At 44.0% G+C, this 26,188-nt stretch overlaps 1 protein-coding gene across 5 annotated transcripts in view; it reads left to right on the top strand.

Moving 5' to 3' along the window:
* Positions 1-26,188, top strand: part of LSAMP (limbic system associated membrane protein) — a 992,409-nt gene that overhangs the window by 829,251 nt on the left and 136,970 nt on the right. For all 5 annotated transcript variants that reach the window (XM_005486132.4, XM_074534755.1, XM_074534754.1 and 2 more), the window contains one exon: positions 7,498-7,730. In XM_005486132.4, the coding sequence (XP_005486189.1) occupies positions 7,498-7,730 (233 nt within the window). The remainder of the gene's footprint in view (positions 1-7,497; positions 7,731-26,188) is intronic.

The following is a 26,188-nucleotide window of genomic DNA, read 5'->3' as shown; positions in this document are numbered from 1 at the left end:
TGTAGTGGTAGGTCTCACTCTGAGGTTTTTTTGTATTTTGAAATCTTAAACTGTGCTGAGATATGGCTGGGATGGAGTTAAGCTCACAGCAGCTCATAGCAGCTCATATTGATATTTTTAAGAAGGTGCCTCTGCTGGAGTGGATGTGGACTGAAGTTGTTTATGCAGGTATGCCGATCCCCAACAGATGGGAAGAGCAATAAATCATGCCAGTATAAGTTCTCTTACTCTGATACAGTTACATCCACCCTTTGAGAGTACTGGCATAAAAATCGCCGTATTTTGGGCTTGATTTCTGTTGTGAGTTTGGTTTATTTCCCTACACAAACAGGAACCTCTACTCTTAAACAGTCGTTTTAACAGAAATAAAACCCATGTGAGACCAGCTGTGTGTCTGCTAGTGTGAGCAAGGGCAGCTAGCTGTCTTTTTAGGCCAGTGGTTTTTTTGTAAATTCCCTTGGGTTTCATTTTCCATGTGTACCACATGGACCGAGAGACAAGGATGTTTACAGCACATGAGCAGTTCTGCACTGATGCTCATATTTTCTGGTTGCAATTCTTTTTTTATTTCATTAGAAAGAGTTGATGGGAGAGACAGTCAGACAGAAATGTTTCTGTACAAGGCACTGGGGACTCCTCTTCTAGAAAACTGGGTACAAATGCTGGTCACGAAAGAGGAATTCAGGCTAGAGCAGGTGCTGAGAGGGGCTACTGGGATGTTTAGGGCAATGGAGGGTCTATCATACAAGAAGAAACCAGGAGAGTTTGGCTTGTTGAATCCAGCAAAATGAAGGCTGAGAGGGAATATGATTGCTCTCTCTGAACACAGTGAAAGATAAACACCCAGGAGAGAGAACAGCTCTTTAAGCTAAAAGATGGTGTTGGCATGAGAGGAAATGGATATAAGCCAGGTATGAATAAATCTACACTTAGAGTTAGAAAAAAAAGGTTTTAATCAGCAGAACAGAAAGACTTTGAGCAGTCTGACCTGCAAAGCAGGGGGAGGATATTCCCCCATCAAACACACTAGGCTAAAGTAGGAATGAGGTACATCTCTGAAAAAGATGATAAAGTGCAGCTGGCTGTGCTGGCAGAGGTTGGAGCCTCATGACCTGGTAAGCCCATCGTAGCCTCACACTCCTAAAGTGGCAATTTACTAAAGAGGATGAACAGAAGTGCAGGCATCCTATCAGCCATGCGCCCTCCCAATAGGTGGATGGCCAAAAATTGTCACCTGAGTGCTGAAATACCCAGGGAGCTGCAGACAGGTGTGACGACCAAGGTCACAGCATAATACAGCTGAGAGAAGGCATGGGCTGAACAGATGCAGCAGTTTCCCCCTCCTGCCAGTTTTCCAGCACAGGACTGGGTTTAAGCAGTAGTTTTCTAAATCCCTCCAAGGGCCTGTGTTGTCACGCTGGCAGTGGTTACTCAGGAGCTATTTATGCCACATTTTGGAAATCCATCCTGCCGTGGCACAGCTTTCAATCTCAAACAGTGACCCTGCTGTGTATCATGGCACATAAGGAGAGGAGCAGCAGCTGTACTAAGCTGGGGAAAGAGAGCAGCAGTGGCAGTAGGGAGGAGAATTTTGAGCAACAACTGATGCCCATGTGCATTCAAATTCAGCAAAATGAGACTTTTGGTGCTTGGCTGAAAGAAGGTTTCAGATGCTCAGTTGATATGATCTCCCATGAAAAGTGCCATCCACTTAAGGGGCCTTGCCTTCGCAGAGGGGAGATAGATTCAGCTGTGGGTGTCTTCTGCAGCATCTCCTGCTGAGGGGGCCTGATCTAGAGCAGTGGGAACCACCCAGGGCCAACAGTTCCCATATTGCTCCTCCAGATTCTATGCTCCTCTGTGCTCTGCCACTGTACTCCTCTGGTGGGGACTGCAGCGGCAGCGCTGCATTGCTCTTGAGATGCTGGCAGGATCCAGCACTGCAGTGCCATTGTGGAGCCTGGCTGGACTCTTCCTTGAAAAGCCTGCCTGGGAGGTCAGGGCTGGCATGGCTGTGGTCTGTCCCTGGCCCTTGCTGCCCATACCCCTGCCAGGGCATAGAGGAGAAGCTGGACCCTCGCTGCCACCCTGGCTGACCATGGCTGTGTCCGAGTCCTTGCTTGCCAGGCAGGGAAGGACTGAAGAGCTTGAGGAGACAAGATGAAACAGCATGAGCATGATTTGCTCTTGAACTTTCTTCCCCAGGCTGGGAGCAAGGCTGTGTTTAACCACTGCATTAGCTTTCCAGGATCATATTTTGCAACACAACAGAGAATTTGTCTTGCATATTTGGAGCTAGCAGCCAGGAGCTGACGTTGTTTTGAGCCGAATGAGCCGTGTTTGATCCCTCCCTCTTTTCCCTCTTGCCATTTTGCTGCTGGGGGTAGAGGGCAGTGGGGGAAGTTGTTAGCTGGATCTTGTAAGAGTGTGTGTGAAGTGAGAAGATTACAGCAGGCTCATCACAGAGCTGAGGCGAAGGCAGGACATCTGATGCAGGGTGGGTTGTGGCATCCTCTGGCAAAAGGGCAGCATGTCCCTCAGTGAGTGCAGTGGGGTGGGGTTTGGGTGCTTGTGTGTGCAGCAGGCTGCTGAGTTTTGGCCTGATGCACAGAGATTGTCTTACAGAAGAGATGATCAAAGGGTTAATGGAGAAAAGATGATTAAAGAGGAGTGTAGGAATTGCAGCACAGAGCTGTCACTCCAACATGCTTTGGAGAAAGAGGGCAGAAAATGCAGTCCATAAACTCACTATTTATTTATTTTTCCCCAAAATGACGTAAGAGCTGTGGCTTGCTGGCAAAGCAGTGCAGCATATTTCATTAATCCAGCTTGCTTCTTCTCACTAGTGGGGTTCTGGCAGAGAATTGTGGGTTTGGTCTGCTATAAAAAAAATTTAAAAAAAATTGGAATTACAACAGCAATTAAAAAACCCCAAATAATTATCCCAGTTTCAGTGCAACCCAATACATCATTGATAATGCTGTAAAATTTCCATGTTAAAGCCATCACTTAAACAGCAGCTTCACCAGGCCCTGAAGAGCTTCTTTCTTGCCTTTTCATCACTCCAGGCTGTAAATATCATGCATCCCTTCCCGAAGGGATGAAATACCCCCGTCCATCTCCGCAGCCTCGGCCGTAGCTGCTGCTCTGCTTTCTCTGGGGCAGAATGGGAAGGCCCTTGCTGAGATCCCGGCTCTGCCGCACCCCGCTCAGCCCGTGCGGCCCAGCCCGGCAGCGGCTGCCGGCGGCCCGGGGGAGCCGCGCTGGGCCTTCCCAGGCAAACGCCGCCTCTCAGCAGTCTGTTCGCCGGGCGAGACAGAGGGCGGAAAGCTTAGGGCCGAGAGCTGCTGGAGTGACAGGCACAACATAAACTGCGATGAGTGTTACAGCAACACGCTGGGAAATCAATGCGCGGAGCGGCGCTGCCGCCGCCGCAGGAGGAGCGGGAGTCTCGGGTGCTCCAAGGAGCGGGAGTCTCGGATGCTCCAAGCGCCGGAGCCCGAGTGAGGCAGAACGGGCGCTGAAACCTTCGGGCTCGCGTCGCCGGGAGAGGAGATGTGGGTGCCCAAGCCTCACGCTCCTTTTCTTCACTCTGTCTCTCACCCATCAATAGGAACAAGCCCAAATACTTTGAAGAAGGGGGGGAAAAATGCATCTCTTGCCAGATGGGGAGCGTTCCTCGGAGCTTACAGGGGCAGGTTTGCAGGAGCGCTGCTTTGGCCCAGCGCTGCGTGTTAGACCAGCAGGTGATGGAGGAGGGAGGACAAGCAGCAGGACTTGCTCCTGCCCTCCCCCTGCCTGCATGCTGCCAGGTGTCCCAGCCCGTCATGAAATACAGGGACCAGGAATGATGGTGGGCAGCCCTCTATCCCATCCAAGGCAGTGGTTCCTGCTCAAGGTTCAAAATCATTCTCTTGCAGAAAAGCATTGCCCCATCCCCTCCCTCCTGTTGCACAGCTCAGCCCCATTGTCTGCATTTGCATGTGGGGAGGAGTGCAAGGATGACCTGGGTTTCCTTCCCCACATCCAGCTGTTTCTAAAAAACTTCAGGTGCCAAACTTGGCTGTGTTTGTTTACAAGGAATCAAGGAGGACTAATGGGGCATGGCAGCAAGATCTTTCTTTTGTCCTTCCGTGTCTCTGGTTTGAAATGGTGCATGATCAACAGTTCCCAGGTTCTTAGAGTGATCATGCAAGTCATGCCTATCACCATTCACTGGTCCTCTTGTTAGCCACATCAGAGATGTCAAGAAATCAAACCTGCAACCATAAGGAAAAGAATAATGCATGGATCACAAACTGTTTATTAGCTTTCACTGAGGCTGATGGTAATGGTTCCAATAAGTCTAATGAAAAGCGTTTGACTGTCTCTGTGAACTTGATTATTGATTATTAGTGAACGATAAGAGTCCATTGATATCTGGCTGATGCCATGCTCCTATTCCTTTGCAGTTAAAATGTCAGTTAACATGCCATTTAATATTCTATTAGTATTGAATTAGCACTTATTACACTGTGAAAATCATCACCATAAATCCTTATTAAAGCATGATCCATTCAGCTGGGTGGCATCTCTGGCAGACTAAGAGGGGGGGGTGTCTGTGTGCAGACAGACATACTGAGATGCATCATCCACGTGAATGCATGTTCAGAGCATGCCAGGACTTGGAATTTCCACATTTGTACATTGATTTTCCCTGACAGCTTGAGAGGAACAGGTATGGTGAATAGAGGGCTCAAATCCATTTCACTCACTCCTCCCATTTTCCTCTTTTCTTTGTCCTATATCTTTTCCTTATTTTGGTAGCACCTGCTAACTTGTTTCAGGGCCAGTTGCAAGGTTGCCTGACTGTAGCTATTGACCACTGTCCTAGGGCTGACCTGGATGCATGTAAGACAGGTTGTGACACATTTTCTCTTCCAGGGAGAGGAGGGAGGGTCTCTGGTTGAAGCCTAGCCACAGGGGCAAAAGCACAAGGCTTTGTGCTGACCACACCACTGAACTGTCGCTGACAAGACACCACACAGGGGCATATTTGCTACCCCAGAGAGTTATAATGATCAGGGACGGGGCAGAGCTGCTGAGTGCTCGCTGTAGCCTGGTGGGGATGGGAAAGCAGCCTGGTGGAGATGGTGGGGTGCCATGGATCTGCTGGAGTCCAGCAGCACTGATAGCTGTTCAGGGGGACTAAGAAACTTCATCTCCCACTGACTTCAGTTTCCACTGTTAATCTGCTTAGCTTTTCACTACCAAAATACCTGACCCCTGATTCTTGGTGCTGCTACAACTCCTGCATTTGCAGGAGGGCTCTTGACCCTAAGGCAGTCAGCTCTGGAGGCAGTCTGGGTGTTCCTACAGGGCCACTGCCCTCAGCCCTGGAGCACACTATGCTCCGTGGGTCATGGCTTTCACCTCCCATCACTGGTGATTACTGCCTGGAGTGGCCAATGGAACTGGAGCAATGCCTCATCATAGTGGTGCTGGTTTCTACCCGTAAGTGACTGCTCAACTGCTCACAGGTTCCCCTGCATCCTTCTTTTTGACAAAGAATAGCTTTTTGAAAACAACTCAGATCACACCTGAGAGTTCATCTTGGGGGCAAGTGCCTGCCTGGCCAGGAGGGTGGGCTCTGGCCTGAGGGCCAAATTTTCACTCCCCTTCCTTGTCTGGACATTGTCAGTAAAAGACAAGAATCTATTGGGCTGCTCTCTAAAGCAAGTGTTTGTCAGATCAGACAGAGCTGCTTACAGCTTGGCCAGCAGCATGGCATGGCTCCCATGGATGCCCACGCAGCTTGGCTTTCCTCCTGCCCACAAGTAACCCCAGAACAGCTTGGACAGCATCCATGGGCTTGCCAAAAGGGAGTGGGTGTGAGGTGCCGGCCATAATGGTGGGGTCACATCACAAGGGAAGGCAGCTGCAGCAGCCTTGAATGAAATGCATTCAAATAAAGGAACTTGGAAAATGTCTGACCCATGCTAAAAGGCTGTATGAAAGGCTACTGTCAAATATTTGTCTTATCTTGAAGCAATAATCATTATCCTCTTTCTTTCTTCCTTCAAATACAACACATGCATAAATAGCGAAGAGGGCACAATCCTGTGCAATGTGATCTAGGAATACCCTGCTTGAGCAGGGAGGTTTGACCATGCAACCTCACTGTGGTCCCTTCCAACTTTACCTATTCTGTGATTCTGTAATAGCAGTGGCAAGAGGTACTGGGTTATTTGGATGCTGGGACACTGTGGACAGAGCTCTGAGAGGTGAAGGAGCAACAGCTCTGGAGACTGAGCTTCCCTGTTTATCTGCAGAGCTAATGTGATGTGAGCTGCAGCAGGGCAAACCTGCTCTCAGCCTGTCTGAGCCCAGCTCGGGGGTGCAGCTGCCAGGGTGAAAGAGGAGTTATGTCTGCCTGTCTTCTTCAGCCCTGGTCCTCTTGAATGAGACACAGCTGAGAGTGAGCAAGACGTGTCTCCTCAGTGGCAGCGCCTTGTCTTTTCTGTGCAGGTCTCTTTCTGGTGGTGGGAAGTGGTACAGAGCAGGTGTCTTTGCCAAAAATGTATTTGTCTTCACAGCACTTACTCTGCTCTCTGTCAAGAAACTAAATACTTGTCAAGTTACAGTTGCAATGGGGTTGGTTTTACCTCTATCTTGGGGAGGTGGCACTCAGGGCCCTGGCAGTTTCTGGTCCTCCTGCTGCTACTCTGCTTGCCACTCCTACCTGTCATTCCTCCTCTCCTGTCCATCTGAGATGTTCACAGAAGATTCTGCGTGTGTCACAGGGATGACAGTGACACCCCCACAGCCTCTCATTTTCAGCCTGAAATCTGCACTTGCCTGCACAAACAAGCAGATGTGCATCAGCAAGTGTGTGTGTATGTGTTAGGAGGGTGATGTTTGAGCAATGAAATAATACCACTTTTTTTTTTTTTTTTTTTTTTTTTTTTTTTGTCAGAAGGATGTAGATGGGAGATACTCTATAGTTTCTTCCACTAGTGCTGCTGAAACTGAGGGATGGAGGAGCTGTGCCCTGAGCTGACAAAGCTGGAACCCTGAACCTTTGCCCTCCAGGCTGAAAGGGGTCTAGGGATTTACCTATTGTATAGTCAACTTTTTGAAGGTGAAGGAGAAGCATGGGAAGAGCTACTTCCAACCTTTCGCACTGGCAAGGTTGGAAGGCATTTGGTGATCAAGATCTCTTGTGGCTTCCAAATTAATTTTTGGTATGTAGGCCACAGGCAAGAGGAAGAGAGAACAAGAGACATGTCTGCCCCAAATCCCATGGGATTTATGAACCAAAGATTCCTGAAACTCTTCAACAGAATTAAATTGTTAAGTACTTGTCCATGGGACAATAATGATGAGAAGATTCTATGGTTTACTGGCAGGGCAGGAGTGTGGTGTGAAGTTTCTCAGCAAAGCAGTAAAGAAGAGGAACAAAAGGGAGGTGATGGAGAGGGTTGCTAATCTCCCCCTTACCTGTCTCATCCTCTGCAGGTGTTATGTAGAAGACAGAAGCTCCAAGGTGGCCTGGTTAAATCGTTCTGGCATCATTTTTGCTGGAGAGGACAAGTGGTCCCTGGACCCTCGAGTAGAGCTGGAGAAGAGAAACCCCCTGGAATACAGCCTGCGGATCCAGAAAGTGGATGTCTATGATGAGGGGTCCTACACGTGTTCAGTGCAAACACAGCATCATCCCAAGACTTCCCAGGTTTACTTGATTGTGCAAGGTAAGCAATGTGCCTGATAGGAGAGCAAAAAGCAATAGACACAGTGAGAGGAGGGAGCTGTATTTTTCCAAGAGAAACTCAAGAGTCAGTAGCCTGTGCGTCATTTATTTTTACTCAGGAGCCAGCTAGACTTTTCCCTTCCACTGTGGCATAGCATGGTTTTACTCTGCTGTCAGTTTGTCCTTTTAAAAGTGGTGACAGAGCAGGGGACACCAGTGATGCCAAGCCATATTCTAATATGATGCAAACCTGGCTCCTGGCTCTGGTTGTTTGGCACTGATGGGAAAGCATTTGTTTATAATGACACTTTTCAGAGCATTGTGCCTTATCTCTTTACAGAGAGCCCTCTGGTTTCTTTGCCTCCTCCTTCCTCAGGTTTCCTTTCTTTTTTCTTGTGTCAACAAGCTACTGTGCTGTGGTTTTTGGCCTTCCATAGTCAGCCTTTTGCCAGGCTAAGGAATTAATTTTCCTGTGAGTTTTTCCAAGCTGGGTCATTGCTTTGCCGGGTGCACCATCACTAGGCATGTGTGAAACCTAGTATCTAAGGGACCTGCTATGTACCTTATGTTGCCCTTTCCTTTTTTAGATACCCTTCTCCTGTGTGTGTTATAAGGAACAGGAAACTTGGCATACCAGTATTATCTGTCTGCCTGAATTTATGGCATAAGAGAGAGTAAAGAAATTAAAGAGTTCACCAGTTATTGTTAAGGTCATTAATGATTTTATTCTTGTTCCATCCTGTCCAGACCAGAACACAAAACAAGTGGGTTTTCCCAGTTTTGTTTAGTTTTGCTTTAAATCTTCATGCCATTTTGTCTATCTGCCTATTTATCTAAAATATGTATGGAGCAGCTTAGTTGGTAGAATATTTATGAATGTGTTTGATACATATTACAGATATGTTCAATTTCTATATTTTCCTTCAGCCAGGAATTTGTTATTTCTTCTGATTTGTGTAGTAACCCATAAGGCTGCAGAGTTCATTTCCCCCAACAAGTTTTTGAATAGCTCTGATTGTAGATGCATGCAGGAAAGGACTTTTCCTCTTGCTAGTACTACTTGGCAAACTGGGGGGCTGAGTAGCATCCTAAGTGTTTATCTGCAAGGTGACGAAGTCTGGACATGTAGTCAGAGGTGATGCTTTACACACAGGTGTAGTGAGCCAGAAGGCTCCTGGTTGCTTTTCTTGCCCAGAATCCTCCCCCAGCAGCACAAAGAGTGGCCCATGCCCGCACACAGAGCGGCTCTCCCGGCCTGGCTGAGTGCTTGCTGCATGAGATGCATTCCTCAGCCCTGGAGGTGTACCCTGCCTCACTGCTCACTACAGCAGAGCAGAGCCAGCCTTCTGTAGGTGGTTTATTACTGGTGAAATCTCACAGCACACAATTTCCATTTACCTGTCAAGAAAAATATAGGGACAAATGAATTCTAGAGCCGTGCATATGTATTATTAATTTTATTTGTGCCTATTAGATATGGGCCTAAGCAGCAAAATTGAGTTCTCTAGCTTAGCTTTCAGTTAAATACGTGGGTATATGGCTCTGAACTACTGCCACCTTTCTGAGAATAAGAAAATTTAGGTTTTGACACTCCTAAACTGTAAATAAGGTATCTGTGGGTAATCTTTGTTCTAACACCTGCACAGATTCAATAAAAGACTCACTGTGATATTGTGCTTACTGTATAATCCTGTAATTAGGTAAAACTCACAGCTTTAATTTTTTTAAACTAAATTTAATCTGGAAAAAAAGTGAAGGAAAATATAAATACAAAATCCTTTCCAGTTTGGAAGAGTTAGTCTCATTTTAAACATGTTTTAGAAATAATCTTAACTAATAAAACTAATTCAGTACAAATAATGTATGTTAGAAAATAATCCCTGTAGTCTCAAAGTAATATTTTCTTATATTGATTGTTATTTTTCCAAGATTTGCAGGTTGTTTGCCTGAGAAATAGTCTGCTACTAGTGCTAATTAAAGGAGTTTGGATATTGAGTCATACTAAACTATTTAGTTTTATTTCTTTTATGTAGTTTATTTGCTTCTTTTGTTTTTGTATTCATACATTTCAAAACATAGGCTATTTGAAGCTCTGGGCATCCCAAATGTAAAAATAAATAAATAAAAGAAAATACAACTCCTAAAACATTAAATGACAGAGTAGTCAACTGGTCTGCCTGTCAATCTGGGAGGAGAATTTCTGGAATGATGGTCAGTGGTCTCCTTTGAACAAGCTCAGGGAAACAAAAACAAACCAGGATCAGAGACTCATTGCTACCTTTGAGTACATGGTTGATGCCTGGATTTGCCAGTGAAAGATGCTGCAATGACAGCTGCTCCTGCCCTGGAGACAATAGGTTGTTTTAGGGCCATGCCAGGCTTCCTATTCCTCTCACTCAGTGTTGCCACAGATATTTCTGCATCCCCCTACCAAAGACAAATCCTTAATCTCTTCCGGTTCAACTCCCTCATCTCTCTAGCCCCTGTGGGAGCACAACTTCTCTTACCCCTAGACACAAATGGGATAGCTGTATCAGAGACTCATAAGTGGGTAGGCAGATCCTAGAGTGCTGTCGGAGCTCTCTAAACTGGAGACCAATCCATGTCCACAATGGCAGCTGAAGTAGGCAGGCTTCACTGGTATCCTGAATGTTTTCTGTGCTTAGATCACTGCAGTCTAATGGAGTTGCATTCTAGGACCAGGTCCTTTCCAGCCTTGAGAAAATCAGCTTTCCCTGAGGTGAGCTCTGCTTGGTGAACTCTGCTGGACAGAGCTGCAGAAGTATATCACAGAAAAAGGGACATCACCTCTTTAATGTATATGCCCAAGTCCTTTAGTATTCATATGGGAAGAACCAGTTTTACTTTGTCAGCAACAATTTCTGTAAAAACACCCTACTTGGCCTATTCCTTTCCTCTCTTAAGTGTGTAGGTCCATGGATGAGATCCCTCTCAACTGGGATTGAAGATCCTTCTCAACTGGGCATATTGCAGAGGTCTAAAAGGGGCATAATGAAATGACACTTCAAAAAAAAAATCAGAACTTCATGGAGCCAAAAGTAGAAAAAGTGTTCCTCATAAGTCTTTCCATCTTTTGAAAAATAAAGCTAGTAAATATAAAGCTTCTCTGCTAGTAGAAGTAGGCATTCACTGCCAAAATACTCATTAGTACAGCTGTGGCCATCTCTGCCATCTTTTTGAGCCAGGTGGGCAGCACTACTTGCAGTCCTCTAGACTGGAGGTGGTTGTCTCTGCCCAGCTTATTTGCTACCAGGTGCTCTCTCCACTGGGGTGAATGCACCAAGAGACTACCCTGAGCCACCACCTCACTCACAGCATTTTGGGCTGCTTCAATTTGGGTATAATGGCCAGTTGCAAAGCTGTCTGTTTACTACCCCAGTTGTTTTTGCTGGTATGTGATCAAAAGAGTAAACACTTGAAAGGACCTGCAAGGGATGGTCTGGTCCTTCCCCATGCAGTGAGAAAAGATCAGCTCTACAGTTGCTGCCCCATACATGTATTTTTTGAAGATGTGCCTGCATAGCTGGTGCATGTCCATTATTTCATTCTCCTTGCATTTGGAAAGCTTTTATCAACATATGATCCAAATTGATTTTGCTGCCAATTATTTCTGGGCCTTCCAAGACACATAGTGGTTATTTCTCCTCTTCCTCAAAACTACCTTTTATCCGCCTGAAACCCCTAAATTTCTGTGTCTCAGAGATCTCTAGTGCAGCTTAATAGGCTCACTGCTTTCCAGAGGTCATATTTTTTCAACTCCTGTGGCATATATATTTCACTACTCTTTGATTTGTCTGCATGTTTTCTTTAAATGTACTGTCCAAAACCAAAACAGGAGTTCCAGTTCAGGATTCAATCATGCAGATACAAGTATCAGCCATGTTTTGCATATCACACTTCACTTACCTAACCCCAGAATGAAATGAGATTTACCTTTTTTAAATGAGTGCCTCACTGCTTTCACTAATTTAGTATTTCTGCCTTTATAATCCTCTCTTACTGGTCTGCAGCTCATTCTTCACTTTTGTATTTGAACATTAATTGTTTTTCCCCCTTCCTGAGAATACTGCTTTGTGCTCTCTGCTGTTGGATGTCATCTGGTTGGTCTCTCCATGGAGACCACTTCGGTTTCCTTATCATCCTGGGTTCCAAAGCACTTGCAACTGCCCCCAATGTAATGTCATCAATAAAAGTCAGGTGCCTTGTTTCTGTTCCATCATGAAGGTGTTAATTAAAGTATTGAAGAGATCAGGACACAAAAGCAGACTGTGGCAGCAGCCCACTAAACCTATCCCTGGTGGAGAGCAATCTGTTGATTGCAGCTCTTTGAAGCATCCTGATCGAGATTTAACATCCACCGTATTCTCTTAGCTTGTTGAAGACTGTCAGGTCTTCTGAAGTCAAGATATATCACATAATCACACATATTGCTTCTGCATTATCTCTTATGCCAGCTATCATACAAAAAAGGGGAAATGAGGCCTGGGTGGCATGATATGTGTTTGCCAAAAGTACATTGCTTTTTTTTCCCCCTTTACTCTGTTATTATCCTCTCGATGCTTATAAATGGGATGTTTAATCATTTGTTCCAGTATGCTGAGTGACTTGTTCCAGGAGAATTGAGTCGTAACAGGGACACAGAGGCTGCCCCTTTCCCAGCATTACCTTGAGTTCTTGTTCTTTAGCATAATATCCTCTAGCCCTTCTCAGGTATTAGATAACAGTGGAGAAATTCCTATGGTCCTTACTTGTCTCATCAGGATGACAGGTGCAAGGGCACAGAGATCTTGGCATGCAGGGGGTTTAAAAATTTCTGCATTAAAGACCTAGGTCTATCCAAGTCAATCTGGAGAAGTAACTCTACTGAGAGGAAGCAAATTGTTCCTGTCCAGAACCTTTATGTATAGGCATCATTGTGAATGGCAGTAGTTGTAACTTTTCAGTGAAACAAAAACATTCCATTGTTTTTGAATTTGGTTAAAATTTAATCAGGAGGGTTTTACAGGTCTGAGGTTCTTTTTTGGTCAAAATTATGAAGGCAAAAAGGTATAGCATTACCACAGCCCATTTAAAACCTAACAATACTCAGCTAAGGTATGAAGAGCTGCACATTCACATTTTCACTCACAACTTGGGATTCCTGCAGACTCAATAATGGCTTGTGATCCCCAGTTATTGATTGTACAGATTGTGGGCTCTCCCTTCATTTAATGCGCATATAATGAAAAAAAAATTGTTAAGGGCTTTGTCATTTTGGCAAAACAAAAACAAATTTGGAAATGTCAGCAGCAAGTGTTCAGAAAGAGGAGTGCTTGTTTACTGGCCAGCCCTAATCACAAACCCAAAGTCAAGTGCATTGCAGCTAAGGCCAAATCCTACAGTTTTCTTTCTAACTGATAGGCATCAGTGTGTGAAAAGAAGTACAGAGTGTACCCATTCTCCATTATGAATTGCCTTTGTAGTGCTCCTTTCTTACAAAGATTCAGACCCACTGGTCATTGTTTTAACATGATATAAAGATGCATTTGTTGTTGCTGGGATTTAACCATAGAGAGTTTATTATTAACTCTATGAGTAGATTAGCTGTTCACCCTCTCAGTCCACTTTCCTGAAATTAGACTTTGTGCTGGTGACTGGTACAGCACAGAGAGATCCTTTACCCAGACAGGCAGCTGGGGCCAGGCTGGCTTCCCCAGCACTAACTGCTCTGCTAGCAAGGCCCTTGGTTAGAGCTGGGTCTAGGGCTGATGTGAGAGGGTGTTGTCCACCATCCCTGGAGGAATTTGAAAGATGTGTAGATATGGCACTTAGGCTCGTGGTTTAGTGGTGGGCTTGGCAGTGCTGGCTTAACTCGACAATATTAGAGGGCTTTTCAAACCCAAGCAACTCTGTAGTTCTCTTATATGCCCAGCCCTTGTCCTCATCTCTGAGGATAGCAATAAGGAAAGGTAATGCTTTGGACTTTGGGATTGTGAGAAAGATTTCTAAGCAGAACTGATATAAGGCACAAAAGTATGTTTTCTAGGAGCCTGAAGTCAGTTATCAAGTGGAGGTAATTTCTGACAGTCACCATCTCAGCGCTTGATACAGAATTGGGTTCTTCTGACCAAATTTAGATGTTACTATTGCTGTGGGCTCTCTTGGACTCCCTTTGTCATAAGTGAGGAGACAAGACTTTTCTCAGGCCCAATCCAGTTCATCCTTAAGTAGCCATCCAAAATTCATCAGACAGATTACCAGTGGAAATGTCATTGTTTCTCCCCTGGCTTTAGGCAGGAGCTCAGTCAGAGCAGTCCTTTTGGAGCCACGCATCCTTTTAGCCTTTCCTCACCTCTTTCTGTCAATCCTCACTGGTGTTTATTCCTGCCAGAATACAGCATTGGTGGCTGTCATTGCTTGTGGTGGGTTGCTGCGAGACTGGAGGGAGCTGGTCTTTGGCTCAGCAGATCTGTGGTGGGAGCCTAACTTCTTGTGGCATTCCTGGCCTTCCTACCTCTTTGACCAGTGCTGGAAGCAGAGCAGTTTGAAGAGAGCTGAAGCTATTTTTCCTTTGCTAGCTAGACAGCAAGGATGTTGGAGTCAGATGCTGTTCTCTGAGAAATGTTGGCTTCCCTGCTTTGTGGGCGCAGAGCCCAGAAATCGGAGGGATCTTTCTGAGCACTAACACTGTAGCATTTTTCATTCCAGAGAGCGTGCAGTAGGTAAGAGCAAGCACAGACCACTTTGTCTTTTTCGGGACATAGCGCCAATGGGAAACTGACAGTGTGTTTGGCATGCTGTTGCAAAGAATAATGAGATAACATGGGAATATGAATTTTCTGGGAGGAAGGAAGAAGGATCATTTTACTGGGAATGGTGGGGGAGAAGAAAAAAAAGATTGAAGGGAGGAGATAAATTCAGGTTATTAGAGGAACAGGAAGCAAGAAGTCCAGTAGACTTGGAAGGAAGTGACAGCAGTTTGCTGGGGAAAATAAGCTGAGAGAGCAAGCAATAGTCTTGGGCAACTGAAGCACGTGAGATCTTGCTGCACCACTTTTGCTGTTACCATGGACCATACATTTCTACCAGAAAAGTAATTCTAGAATGTCAGGCAGACAATAATATTGGTGGCAGTTTTTCTAGGTTTTCTGTGCTCCTTTGTTTTGGCAAACTCATAAAGTGTAGGAAAAGGCACCTGGTGTTTCATAAGTTACCAAAGAACTTCCTTTCCCTCCCCATCTAGCATTTTATTGCATCCCCATGGTGTCCTGATGCCTCTTAACTTCTGTTTCTTATCTCCAGGCATGGTTGGAACGATATGATGCAGCTTAGGCCTTGGCTCTGTTATACTGGCTGGAGCTTAGCACTTCTTAGTGCATAAATCAGGACGTTTTTCTGGAAATATTTTGGTGCTGGTTTTGCAGGTGCAGGCAGGAGACAAAAACGGAATACTTAAAAAAATGCTTACTCATTTTGGAGAAAGAAGTATAGGACAAAATACATGGAATACTGTCCTGTGGCTGGGAGGAAGGCTCTTGATACGATAATCTAAGTCTTTAGTGATATAAATCAATTTAGCTTGAGTGGACTCTTCAGAGTGGTATCAGTTGATATTGTGTGATTTTGTCTGATCAGCTGATTCTAGATGCACACAGTGCTTTGAAAGGTTTTGCCATGTTATTTCTCAGTCTGATGGGCTCAGTCTGCCGTCCCAAGTCTTAGCTTGGACTGTAAGACAGGGGAGAAGGGACAATATTTTTCTCTCAGCTCCTAACACAGCAAGAACTTAGTCCCACCACCAAGTCTGCTAACCCTGGAGAGAGCACAAATAACTATTAGCTGTGAGAGTGCACATATCAATCCATTTTAAGCAGTGTCTTCCTGCTCCTACTGCTTAAAAAAAGGGCTGTGGTAGCACAGGAGTTGCATTGACTTGTGAGCCTTGAAATTTGACCTAATTGAGCCACAAGGTATGTCCCCTTGGATGTCCTATGTCAGGTTCCCCTTGCCTTGTTCCCTTCATGATGGCCAGTGTCTTATCAGTAGGGAGTGAATAATATTTTTTTTGCCACATCGTCTTGAGATTTCTTTGCAGAAAAGAAAGAAACTGTTGGTATTATCAGGAATAAATATCTTATTCATTTTACATGGCATTTTACATGGCATTACTGTAACTGCTTAGTAGCTTGAAAATGAGCAAAAATCTTTTTAAAAAAAAATTCTCAAAAGATCTGATCTGAAGCTTTGGATTTCTAACACAAAATAATGAGAACAGATATATAGCTATTCTCCATTAGAAACTTTAGGGTCAGTTTGTCTCTTTACTTGCAATGTGGGTGATAGCTAAGGTTAATCATATTCCACCATTTCTCTGACTCAGATCAAACCTTTTCTGTAGCTTTACTGTCTACAGGTGCCCCCTGACTTAAACCACTCAAGAGGTCTGAAGGTAGGAGGCAACAGGACTTAGGGCATGCAGCTGTGGTAACCCAGGCCTTGCAATTCCAGCAGTCGTGGAACAGTGTGTTCCTTTTGCCTGTTTTACTAATTTCTTCTGTTCCAGTTGAGTCAATGCTGCAAATCTGCCATGCTCAAAACTCCACATGGGAAGAAATTCCAGATTCCTGGGGTCTACCAGCTCATATTCTTTGGTTTTGGCTGCTTTGTTACCGTCTACAGTCATCATAGCTATTTGTTAGTGGATGAGAATCTGGATCAAAATCTAGATTCCACTGAAATTAAAGGGAATTTTGCTCCATTGGAGCCAAGATTTCATTTGAAATTGGAATTGGCTAGAAACAGATTGTAAAATAAACCTGAATTGAGCCAGCAGTTCAAAACCAACATCAAGTCTTATAGAAAGAGGTGCATTACTTTCCTACCTTAAAAGCTTTCAATTTTATTCTTTAATATGAATTAATTATGGAAATACGGAAACCATCACTTTGGGGAAGGGAATAAGGAGATGGTGTTTCTAAAATGAGAGTGTGGAAAAGCAAGTGTGCATGGTGTCTCTGTGCTGTGCCTAGTAGCACATCCTTGTGTCTGCATGGTGCAGCTTGACCCCAGCTGACCCACGGTAACTGTGTTCTCCTACCATTTATTTCTATCCAGTGCTGGCTCTCATCACTCCTGAACGGATCTGTGGTCTGTCCTTTCAGTGTGTGTGCAGGCTGTGCCTTGTAGGATAAGCCTCCCACTGCTTTCCACAAAAACAGCGAATGATAAATCATATTAGGTAATAGGTTTTCAGGGTTTGGATTTTGATGGTTTTTTAAGAGCTCCAGCTCTTGTTTTTATCTTAAGAAACATTGAAATTGCTACCCCAGTACCAGCTCCTTACTCACCCGAAAGTGAAGAAATACTCTGAGAAAATAATTACTTAATATCACATTTCCTGTATAGCTGCTAAAATGTCAGTAGTTGGCTGCTTGGGAATAAGAAAAACACCAAGAAAATAACAGAATAGCAGTTTCATTTAACAAAGCCCAAGATGTGATAGTTAGAGGGGAAAAATAACTTGCCAAATGTGCATACAACAAAATAAACAAAAAGGAAACAGATACTTAGACATGTGGCTTCCATTTACAGATTATTCAGACAGACAGCACTTTCTCAAAACCCAACCGCAGCTTTGGAAATTGTGCTTTAAAAAAAAACAAAACCAAATATTAAGTTAAAACTGTTAATCTCCAGCAGAAAATAGTAAGTAAATGGTTGTTCCTGGGAAGGGAACAAAGGTTGGTGTTAGCAGTCTCAGGGTGCACAAGCACATGGCCACTCTTGCTAGCAGTCCTGGATTTCTACCAGGCTCAGACTATCAGTGAACAGTGCTCTGGTAGCAGGAGCCAAGCTCTGCTTGAGAAGTCCTAGTGGTGTGTGCAAGTCTGAAAGATCCCATTGTTTCCCAAAAATGCATTGGGAGTGCCATCATTTGTCTGCCTCCTTTTCCTGAAAAGGCCTTTGGAAATCCCCAAATGAGGGTTGTGAGCTTTCTCAGTTCTGATATCAAAAGCCAGAGGCTACTGGGGCTTCAACAATGCTGCTTTTAAATTTCCCTGCATATTCATGTATCAGATTTCCCTTACATTGACTATTTGATTGCATGATCTTGTGCATCAACAGTCTTTCATAACACCTTCTAGGAATGTCTTTATTATGTGGAAACATATAAGAATGAGGAACAGCTCTTAAAAAATAAAACTTTTGGTGCTTCTCAAACAGAAAAAGAGATGACAAATGCCTTTTTTTCCCCCATTCCAGGAAGGTTACCTTTAAAAAAAATCTGTGGAGGAAAAAAAAAAATATTACTAGGGAGGTCCTCGTTAATGAAACTAGAATTGGATTTTTTTGATAAGTTTTAATTTAGGGCAAATAATTTAATTGGAATGATTCACTAATTTTGGGGTGTGTAAATCGGGCCTCTGGCAGCCTATTTATTATCTTCTTTATTTCTTTCTGTGTCTTCTCTATCAGTAGTATAAGAAAGTTTTGCCTTAAATTAGGTAAGACACTCCCTTTGAATGTGTGGAGAAAGGACTGTCATTTGAATATAATGGCATCTCACCTTTAGGTGCCCTCAGTTTGTGAGGCACACAGCCTGCAGGACCAATGAGTTTGTTTTCACACTGTTTGGGCATGTGAAGCTCAGCTCTGCATAGGGTGCAGCTGATGTGGTGGGCCTGGGCCATCTGGCCATGGTTGGCTTGGTCATGAGAGAGGTTGGTACCACTGCCTGGCGCATTGAGAAAATTCCCAGCAAGGAGACCAGAGAGACGTCATCAGAAGATGTTCTGTGTTAGGGTTAGAGAACTGTAAACTGTACTCTGAGTCAGAGGGTGACTGGGACATCTCCTTTTGTTAACTGGGAGGATCAGCTCTCAGCTTTAGTATACAGCAAGTATGCCATTAATGTGTTAAGTGTAGACAGGCAAAGGAAAAGAGTAAGGAGCCTTTTGCAGGGAGAGAAGCCAAGAAGCAAGATCCTAAGCCTCAATTCCACATGGCCCTCACGCAGGTGCTGCAGCAGCAGCTGTATTCTGGAGAGTCTCTTCAAAATGATTGTCCCCTTGTTAGACTGATGGGAATGTGACTCTTTGGGTATGTTCCTGTTTTGAATGAAAAAAAAAAAGGAAAAAGTCTTTGGGAATAAGTATGATAAATCTCCCCAAATAGCTACAGAACAGACTGTGAGACTGCAAGGTAGAAGCCTTATGACCTTGACTATACAAATCCAGCTATGATTTTAGGGATTATGACTGCATAGAGCTCCCAGTTCACAATTTTACCTGAAAGATTAGTCCACATGTTGACCTACAAAATGAGGTTAAGAACCAAAATTCATAGGGCTATCACCCTTCATGATTCTCTTTGAAGGGAATGTTAACAGGCTGGCAGTGACTGCTTCCCCTACTGTTTTTTTAACTATTGTGAATATATTTCACATAATTCATGGCATGTTTGGTTTCCAGGAGGATATTTATAGCTGTGTAAAGCCTGTGGACCACCTTTATAATTCAGGTAGACACCTTGGTTTTGCCTGTACATCCTGTGTGGATAGTATCAGGGAAAGCCCTGGACTCTAAGCTAGATGGCATAGACTGGCTTGTGTTTGTGCTACTTGATGACACTACCTTTTGGAATGAATAGAACATGTCCCCACTACACTGGGGACCAGTGGGAAGGGCTGGTCTCCTCCTTGCTCCCTGTGGTGACCCTGTGGCCCTGACACATGCTTCTTTTTTTGTTGTTTATTGTTTGGTTGGTTGTTTATTGCTTAGTTTACTATATTTTCTGGTTAGTAGTACCTAAAATAAAGCAAGGGCTGGGACACAGTCTGGCATGCCAGTGTGTTTTCCGTGGCACAAGAAGGTATGAAGGAATTTGAAAGCCCAGGTCTGTGGGGTTGGTGTTGGAGGACTTTCACTGGTAGAGGAAGCTGAACTTGGCATCATCTGCATGTCTGGAGTCTGCTCTCCATATCAGCTGTGCTTGCTCTTGCTCTGAGAGGGAATGCACTTGTTCATTCTGGGAAAGAGCCTGAGAGTGATCTCATGGTTGTATCCAAAGAAGTCCAAAGGACTGGAACAAAAACAAGAGACTGTGGCTTGCTTGGAGCAAAAGAGAACACACCACATTGGCAGTATAGGCTTTGCCATTCAAGGTCATTAAAGGTTATCTCTTTTTAACAAGTCCTAGGGCTTGTGTGGTTTTGCAAAATAAATTGCACAGGTACCCTATCAGAGACAGGACAAAAACCCAAGTCCAGAGGTAAACATCTGTCACTTGGTATTTTAAGTGCGACTCTCCAAAGACGTTGCATCTCTTGTCCATATGGACACTTAGTGTTGCAAGCAGAAGTGGTGCACTGCAGCTGAGATTCATCACACTTAATCTTAAACATCTGAGTGCTGCTAACACAAATCTAAACTAGTCATCTGGCCCTCTTGCGTGGTCTGTTGTGAGAAGGTGGCATCTTACTCTTTCTGCTGTCTGCCTTGAGATAATGTGAAAGATCATTCCCCAGAAGTCTCTTTTACGTTGGACTACAAGTATGACTAATTTAGATTTACACAGCAAACTTTTCAATGTCTAAAATTTGGTGGCATGGATCCACCTTGTATGTCTATGCAGGAAAGATGAAACCAAGTAAAAAAACTAGTTCTGGAGACTCTGTCATTACCCACAGTCTCTGTTCTCAGCTGCACTAACAGGTCTTGACTATTCCCCTTGGCACAACCTGCACTGTGTGACATTAAATAGTATAACAATACATTTTATTTTAGTCTATTAACTGTTCTTTACTGGACAATGCTTTCAGTTATAATCCCTGACATATTTACCTGTCCTTGCGAAGGGCAGCCTTATTCCCCTCCAAATCTCTTTCTATAAGTCTGACATAAATTCATACAAGTTATCCCAGTGAAAGGTTGCAATCTCCTTGATTGGATATTCCTGCCTGCTCTCTCCCACTGAGCCAGAGTAAGGGACTCCCCTGAAAGATTTCTGCACTTTCTGCCACTAGCCCAGCACAGCCTGAGGCACAGGCTAATTTTTTCACAAGATCAGTATTGCTATTCTAGCCCAAAATGTTCCAGGGTTCTTAATTTTTCTCCCAGATTTCCTGCTGCCCCATCTCTCTAGTCCTTGAACTCCTTTGAGATGTCACTAGTGTTAGACCCAAGTGCTTCTTACTTTCTTCTTTCTTCTCCCTGAAGGCAAAATTATATAGGATTTAAAAAAGAAAGTCCAGGTATTCATTGGCTTGCACATGCGGTTCTCAGGAGCTGCAGTGCCTGTTGCATATCAGTGCTGGGTGCTGCCATGTGTCTGGTGCTTCAAAGTCCATTACTTTCTATGGGTTTCACAATGTAATACTCTTTTTCCCCATGTCCAAGGTCACACTGTGGTCTGGTCTCTCAGCTCTTTCCACTCCCTCAAAAAAACCCCACAAACTTTCTACCTTCCATAAAAACACCCCCACAAAGCTCTCCATCTCCATTTATCTATTCATATTGGGTTTGTGGGCACATTTCTGACAGCAAACACAGAAACTCTCGAGTCTACACCTGAACAGCAGAAACTCCTCTCTTTGGCTCCTAGATCAAATCAAATCAAATGGGTGTTTATTTCATTGCCCCAATAAATTTTTTATTAACTGTGTTAGAAGTCTGCAAGGAAGAGAGAAGGGGAAGAGAAGAAAAAAGCTGTTCAGGAATGTAGAATGGCAAAGTGCCCACAATTAATGGGGTAGCAACAACCAGCGGGTATTTGAAAATTCGCTGGTGCCAAGTGCCAGGAGGTTTCTGCTGCCTGTGACAGCTGGTCATCATTATCGGACGACTGCTTCTGTGTACATCTTAGATCTGTGTCTTTGTCTCTGACCAAGTCACTCTCGGTTTCTGTTTTGCAGGAACATACTGAAGCAATTAGGGCATGTTGGATGATTGTAGGGATGAGTGAACAGTGTTGGGTAATATACAAAAACTGCAATTTCTCTTCCATGCAAGCCCTAATTCCCATATCTCAAGATGAGCTTAAACCACTATTCCAGAGATAGGCCTCCCTCTGCATTGTATGAATTTGAATTTTGGTTTTGCAGCTCTGTCCATCTTCTTGGTCATTCCTTATTCATTGCTGCTACAGAGCACTTGGCCTCTTCAGAGATTGTTACAGCCCATTCTGTGTGATACCCATCTTTAAGGAAGTAAATCCAATGCTCGATGCACCATTTATGTTGCTAAGTGTCTGCTGCCCCACTAAAGAAGAAGTGAGCACGTATTCTTGGTCAGAAACTGCAAACTCATTTGAAGCTACTGAGGGCAAACTAAGACTACTGATATTGTGCCACCCAATTTGAGGAAGAGAATCTGTAAGGGTAAATTTCTTGTATGGATCTGCCGGAAAACCACCTAAGAGGAATTGTGTCTCCTAGGGAATGTAGTAAATCCAGCAGATAAGCCAAAGCAGAATAATTGATGTAGAGAAGGATCTCCAAATAGAAGGGTTAAGTCCAGCGCAGGCACATTCTGTTTGGAGAGAAGTGTCAATAGCATTCATCAGTCTGGGGTGAAGTCTGTGGAGATAAAAGCTTTCTATCGGTTCTTGTTGAAATTTTTGATCTGGAGCTCCCCACAAGGGGCAGTTGCTTGACTGCATTTAAGTTTTACGTGCAGGAAGACTTCTTAAAGATCAAGAGGGCACCCAGGCAAAATGCATGGACAGTGTCTGATATAAAGGGAAAGCATGAAATAGAAAATTGTCTTGGATGGTATAACTCCCAGTTTTTTTGTAGTTTCTGTTCCTCCTTGATCTAGGACATTCAGCCATTGCCATGTTCTGGAGGGGGAAGCTTAGACCACTGATAGAAAGAGTCTTGAGCTCTTAGGAGGTGTACAATCATGCCTTCTCAGGAGCTTTCCAACCCAGTATACTATAGAACTAAAAGCAGAGTGACCTGATTTTTTTGCAAGGCATATCTGGGGCACACTTGACACCATGCAGGGAGGGAGGGAATTTTTTTTTTTTTTGATGAATACCTTTTCCTTTCATGGCAGCCTCAGAAACCCAGAAACCTCAAATGGGAAGAAATTGTGATTCTTGAGAAGGATGTGCCTTTCTGTTGGAGTGGAAATTGAAGTCTATCTTTAAGAAGATACTTCAGCCAGGAATACTGAGCTTGGGAAATAAAGAGAATAGTGAGTCCTCCAGTCTAAAGCTCATGTGGGGCACAGCACCTCAGCAGGGAAGTACAGTAACAGAGTTGTTTACTTTCTTTAGGTATGAACAGGTATCCATGCTATGAACATTTTAACTTTTTTTTGCTACCACATCTCTGCAGTGAAACGTGGTAAAAATTACTGTGCCAAAACCCAAGTATCAGAGGTAATTCAGACTTCATCCCCATAACCCATTGTGATGCAGCATATGAACCTCACAAGGCACTAGTTGGCAGAAGAACTTTCTAATTGGATCCCAGACTGTTGTAAATCAGTGGGAAAATACTTCTCATAACTTGACTGGCATTTTAGTTTATCATCAGTTAATGTTGCCTCTTATAGGGTCTCAAAATGTGCCACAGTGCAGGTTCTTCAGTGAATTCATTCATTAGAGAACCAATCACTGCCAATGGCAAAGCAGGTATTCATCAGTTTTCTTCTCCTTGCCTTTTGCTGCTGGTGAGTTCTTGCCATCCCCATCGTGTCTTCATTTCAGTTGTTCACAGTGACACAAAATGTCTCCTGCCTGAGGTCAATCTCCCTGTGATAAAAGTCTTCCATAGAAGCAGTCAAGCTGGAAGACAGACAGGTATCAAAACATGAGCCTTCAGAAAACGGTGGCAGGCTGTCAGTTCCCATTAGCTAATGCTACCTGGGCAGCCTGCTGACTCTTCACCATTGTAGGTGGGAGAGAGAAGTTTTAATGAGCAGCAGAGGGAGTGGAGAAGGGAAAAAGAAGAAAGCAATTTAGATTAGAAGTGATACTTCTGCTAGTCGGTGACAGACATATATGTGTTCATGTATATGTCCACATAGTAGTTGAGATCTGGATTGTATCAGTGCAATTTCACTGACTTCTCTGAAGTTGCTCCTGATGTTTTCCCTACCAGTGCTGCAGTGTGTTGGATTGGGTCTTGGTGCAAAAACACTCTCAAACATCTGTCAAACTCACCAAGTAAGAAGGTGTGTGCTCCTCTGTGGAGGTCATAGCTAGGACTAGCAAGAGCAAATCAGGAATGGGATGTATTCAGCTGTGAAATAGCCTACCAAGGGCAAAGGTAGAAGAGTAATTTCCCAGAAAGTTTAAAGACTAGTTGGCCAAAACACTATTAGATATGCAGCAGAGAGCAAACCTGCCTTTCCGAATGCCCCCAGCCTTGGAAGATAGAATAAGTGTGCAAATGATTCTTCTGTCTCTAGAGTATGTGAACATCTGAGATATGAATTGCTGCAGGTCCCATTCTTCTCCCTAGCATTCGACCTACATTTAAATTCTAATTGACTTTGGAGTGAAGACTCGTAAAGCTTTCTCTGTTTTGCCCAGATGCTGAATCCTCAATGAAAATATAAACTTTGTCATTACATGTTGGGCGGATGTTGAGCATAAAGGAGCTGGTTTAAGCTGAAAATTGCACAGCTCATTCCAATTAGTCATTCTGCATATGAAGTGCTTGCAGTGACTATACTTTTAGAAAGGAAAGACATTAGTATAACTAAATACATCCCCACTGGATATTTTTATTCCCACAAAAGTTAATGTCGGGCTAGTGATGGAGATGTTATGTGCCTTGTTTGGTTTTCTGGACAGGTGCAGCATCTTCCTTCCTATGGAGAGCCATTTTTACTTCTTCAGGAAATACATTGTCTGCCAGGACCCTGAGTGTACTAACTGGACCTTGACCAGTCTCTGCAGAGGTATCCACTTACTCTCCATGTAAGCTTAGGTCTGGATCAGCTTATTAGGTGTTCCTGTCTTCAGCTGGACCTCTGGTGTCACCTCTTGGATTGACCTTGGACCTGGGTGCTATGTAGCATATCTCTAACTTCATCCCTGGCCTTGTTTTCCTGCATGGACCCTGGATCTGGTTCAGGTTCATCTGGGGCTGTAGATGAACCATGACACCAGCATCTGGCATTGCCCATGCTCTTCAGGTCCTAGGGGACTGTGCTGAACTGGTGAGGACATGGCAGGGTCATCCCCAGCATACTGCCAGTACAATCTATGTGACTGTGCAAATTTTGGCTGGAACTTACCTCACTGAGCTGTATCCTTCTAATAGGTGTCTAACCTGACTTGGAAGGAATCTGCCTCTCAAAATCACTCTCTATTTTTTGACTAGGGGTAAGGTTAAAAATAATAGAACCATAGAATCCAAATATTTCGGGTTGGAAGGGACTTTAAAGATCATCTAGTTCCAAGCCCCATGCCATAGGCACTTCCACTAGAGCAGATTGCTCAAAACCCCGTCCAGCCTGGCCTCAAATACTTCCAGGAATGCTTACATCAAATGTTTTATTTTGGGAGAGTAAATTAACTGAACTACCGTCCTTACCAGCTTAAAATTGATGTGTAAATTCTTCTGTAGTTTGTTTTCTTAAGAAAATTGTGTTTATGCCACTACTGACAGCCTGATTCTGATTATCTCTGGAAGAGCAAATAGGGTTATGTTTGTGTAAGCAGGAGGAGAGCTGGATCAGCATTAAAGGTTTTGAGTAACCTGAGACAAAATAGCTTCTTTCACATTACTGTCTGTCACTAATAAGGTGCTTGTGGGCCTCCCAGTCTTTCTCTGGCTGAACACTAAAAACTCCAGTTCAGTTTTAAGCATCAGATGGAACCTTCCATATTGGTGCAGCTTGCTTCATGTATTATAAGAAATTATTAGAAGCATTTTTCTCTGTTTTGCTGTCCATCCTCAAGGGTTTCCCCCCAGAACATTCACCACAGGGAGGAGATTCTAGCATGCTGTCGGGATTTTATTCAGTGTTTGACTATTACACTGTTGAAGGTCAGGTGGAAATTTGGATTGTAAATTCTGTCTCTTGAGTTTAAAAGGGTTTTGACTCATTAGTTATGAAGAAGCAGTCCCTTTCTTGAGCCAATGGAGCTCTAGGCACCTCCTGGCTAAAAGAAGAAAGATGTCTCCAGCCCCTTAACTGGAGCTGTCTACATACAGTACTATAGTGTTGGCAGTAAGGCTCAGGAATGATCTGGGAGATAGCTCTCTGAGCAATTCTGGTAGCACATTTCCACTTCTCTAGGAGATTTGGGATTGCCGACACCTGGTCTTCTGGTGTTTGGCAATGCAAGGCTCTCAGTCCTCTTTTGCTATCCTTTGTATCTGGACTTCTGAGAGGTTTGACTTCTTCCTTGTTTGGGGTGCAGACAGCACACACTCAAAACCATTGTGTTTGCTCCCAAAACTGCTGAAGGTCAACAACCAATGCAAAGAAGAGAAAG

This window comes from Zonotrichia albicollis, chromosome 2, assembly GCF_047830755.1.
Source record: "Zonotrichia albicollis isolate bZonAlb1 chromosome 2, bZonAlb1.hap1, whole genome shotgun sequence".
NCBI classification, from domain to species: Eukaryota; Metazoa; Chordata; class Aves; order Passeriformes; family Passerellidae; genus Zonotrichia; species Zonotrichia albicollis.
The sequence above is the reverse complement of the archived record's forward strand: the minus strand, read 5'-3'. Positions and strand labels throughout refer to the sequence as shown.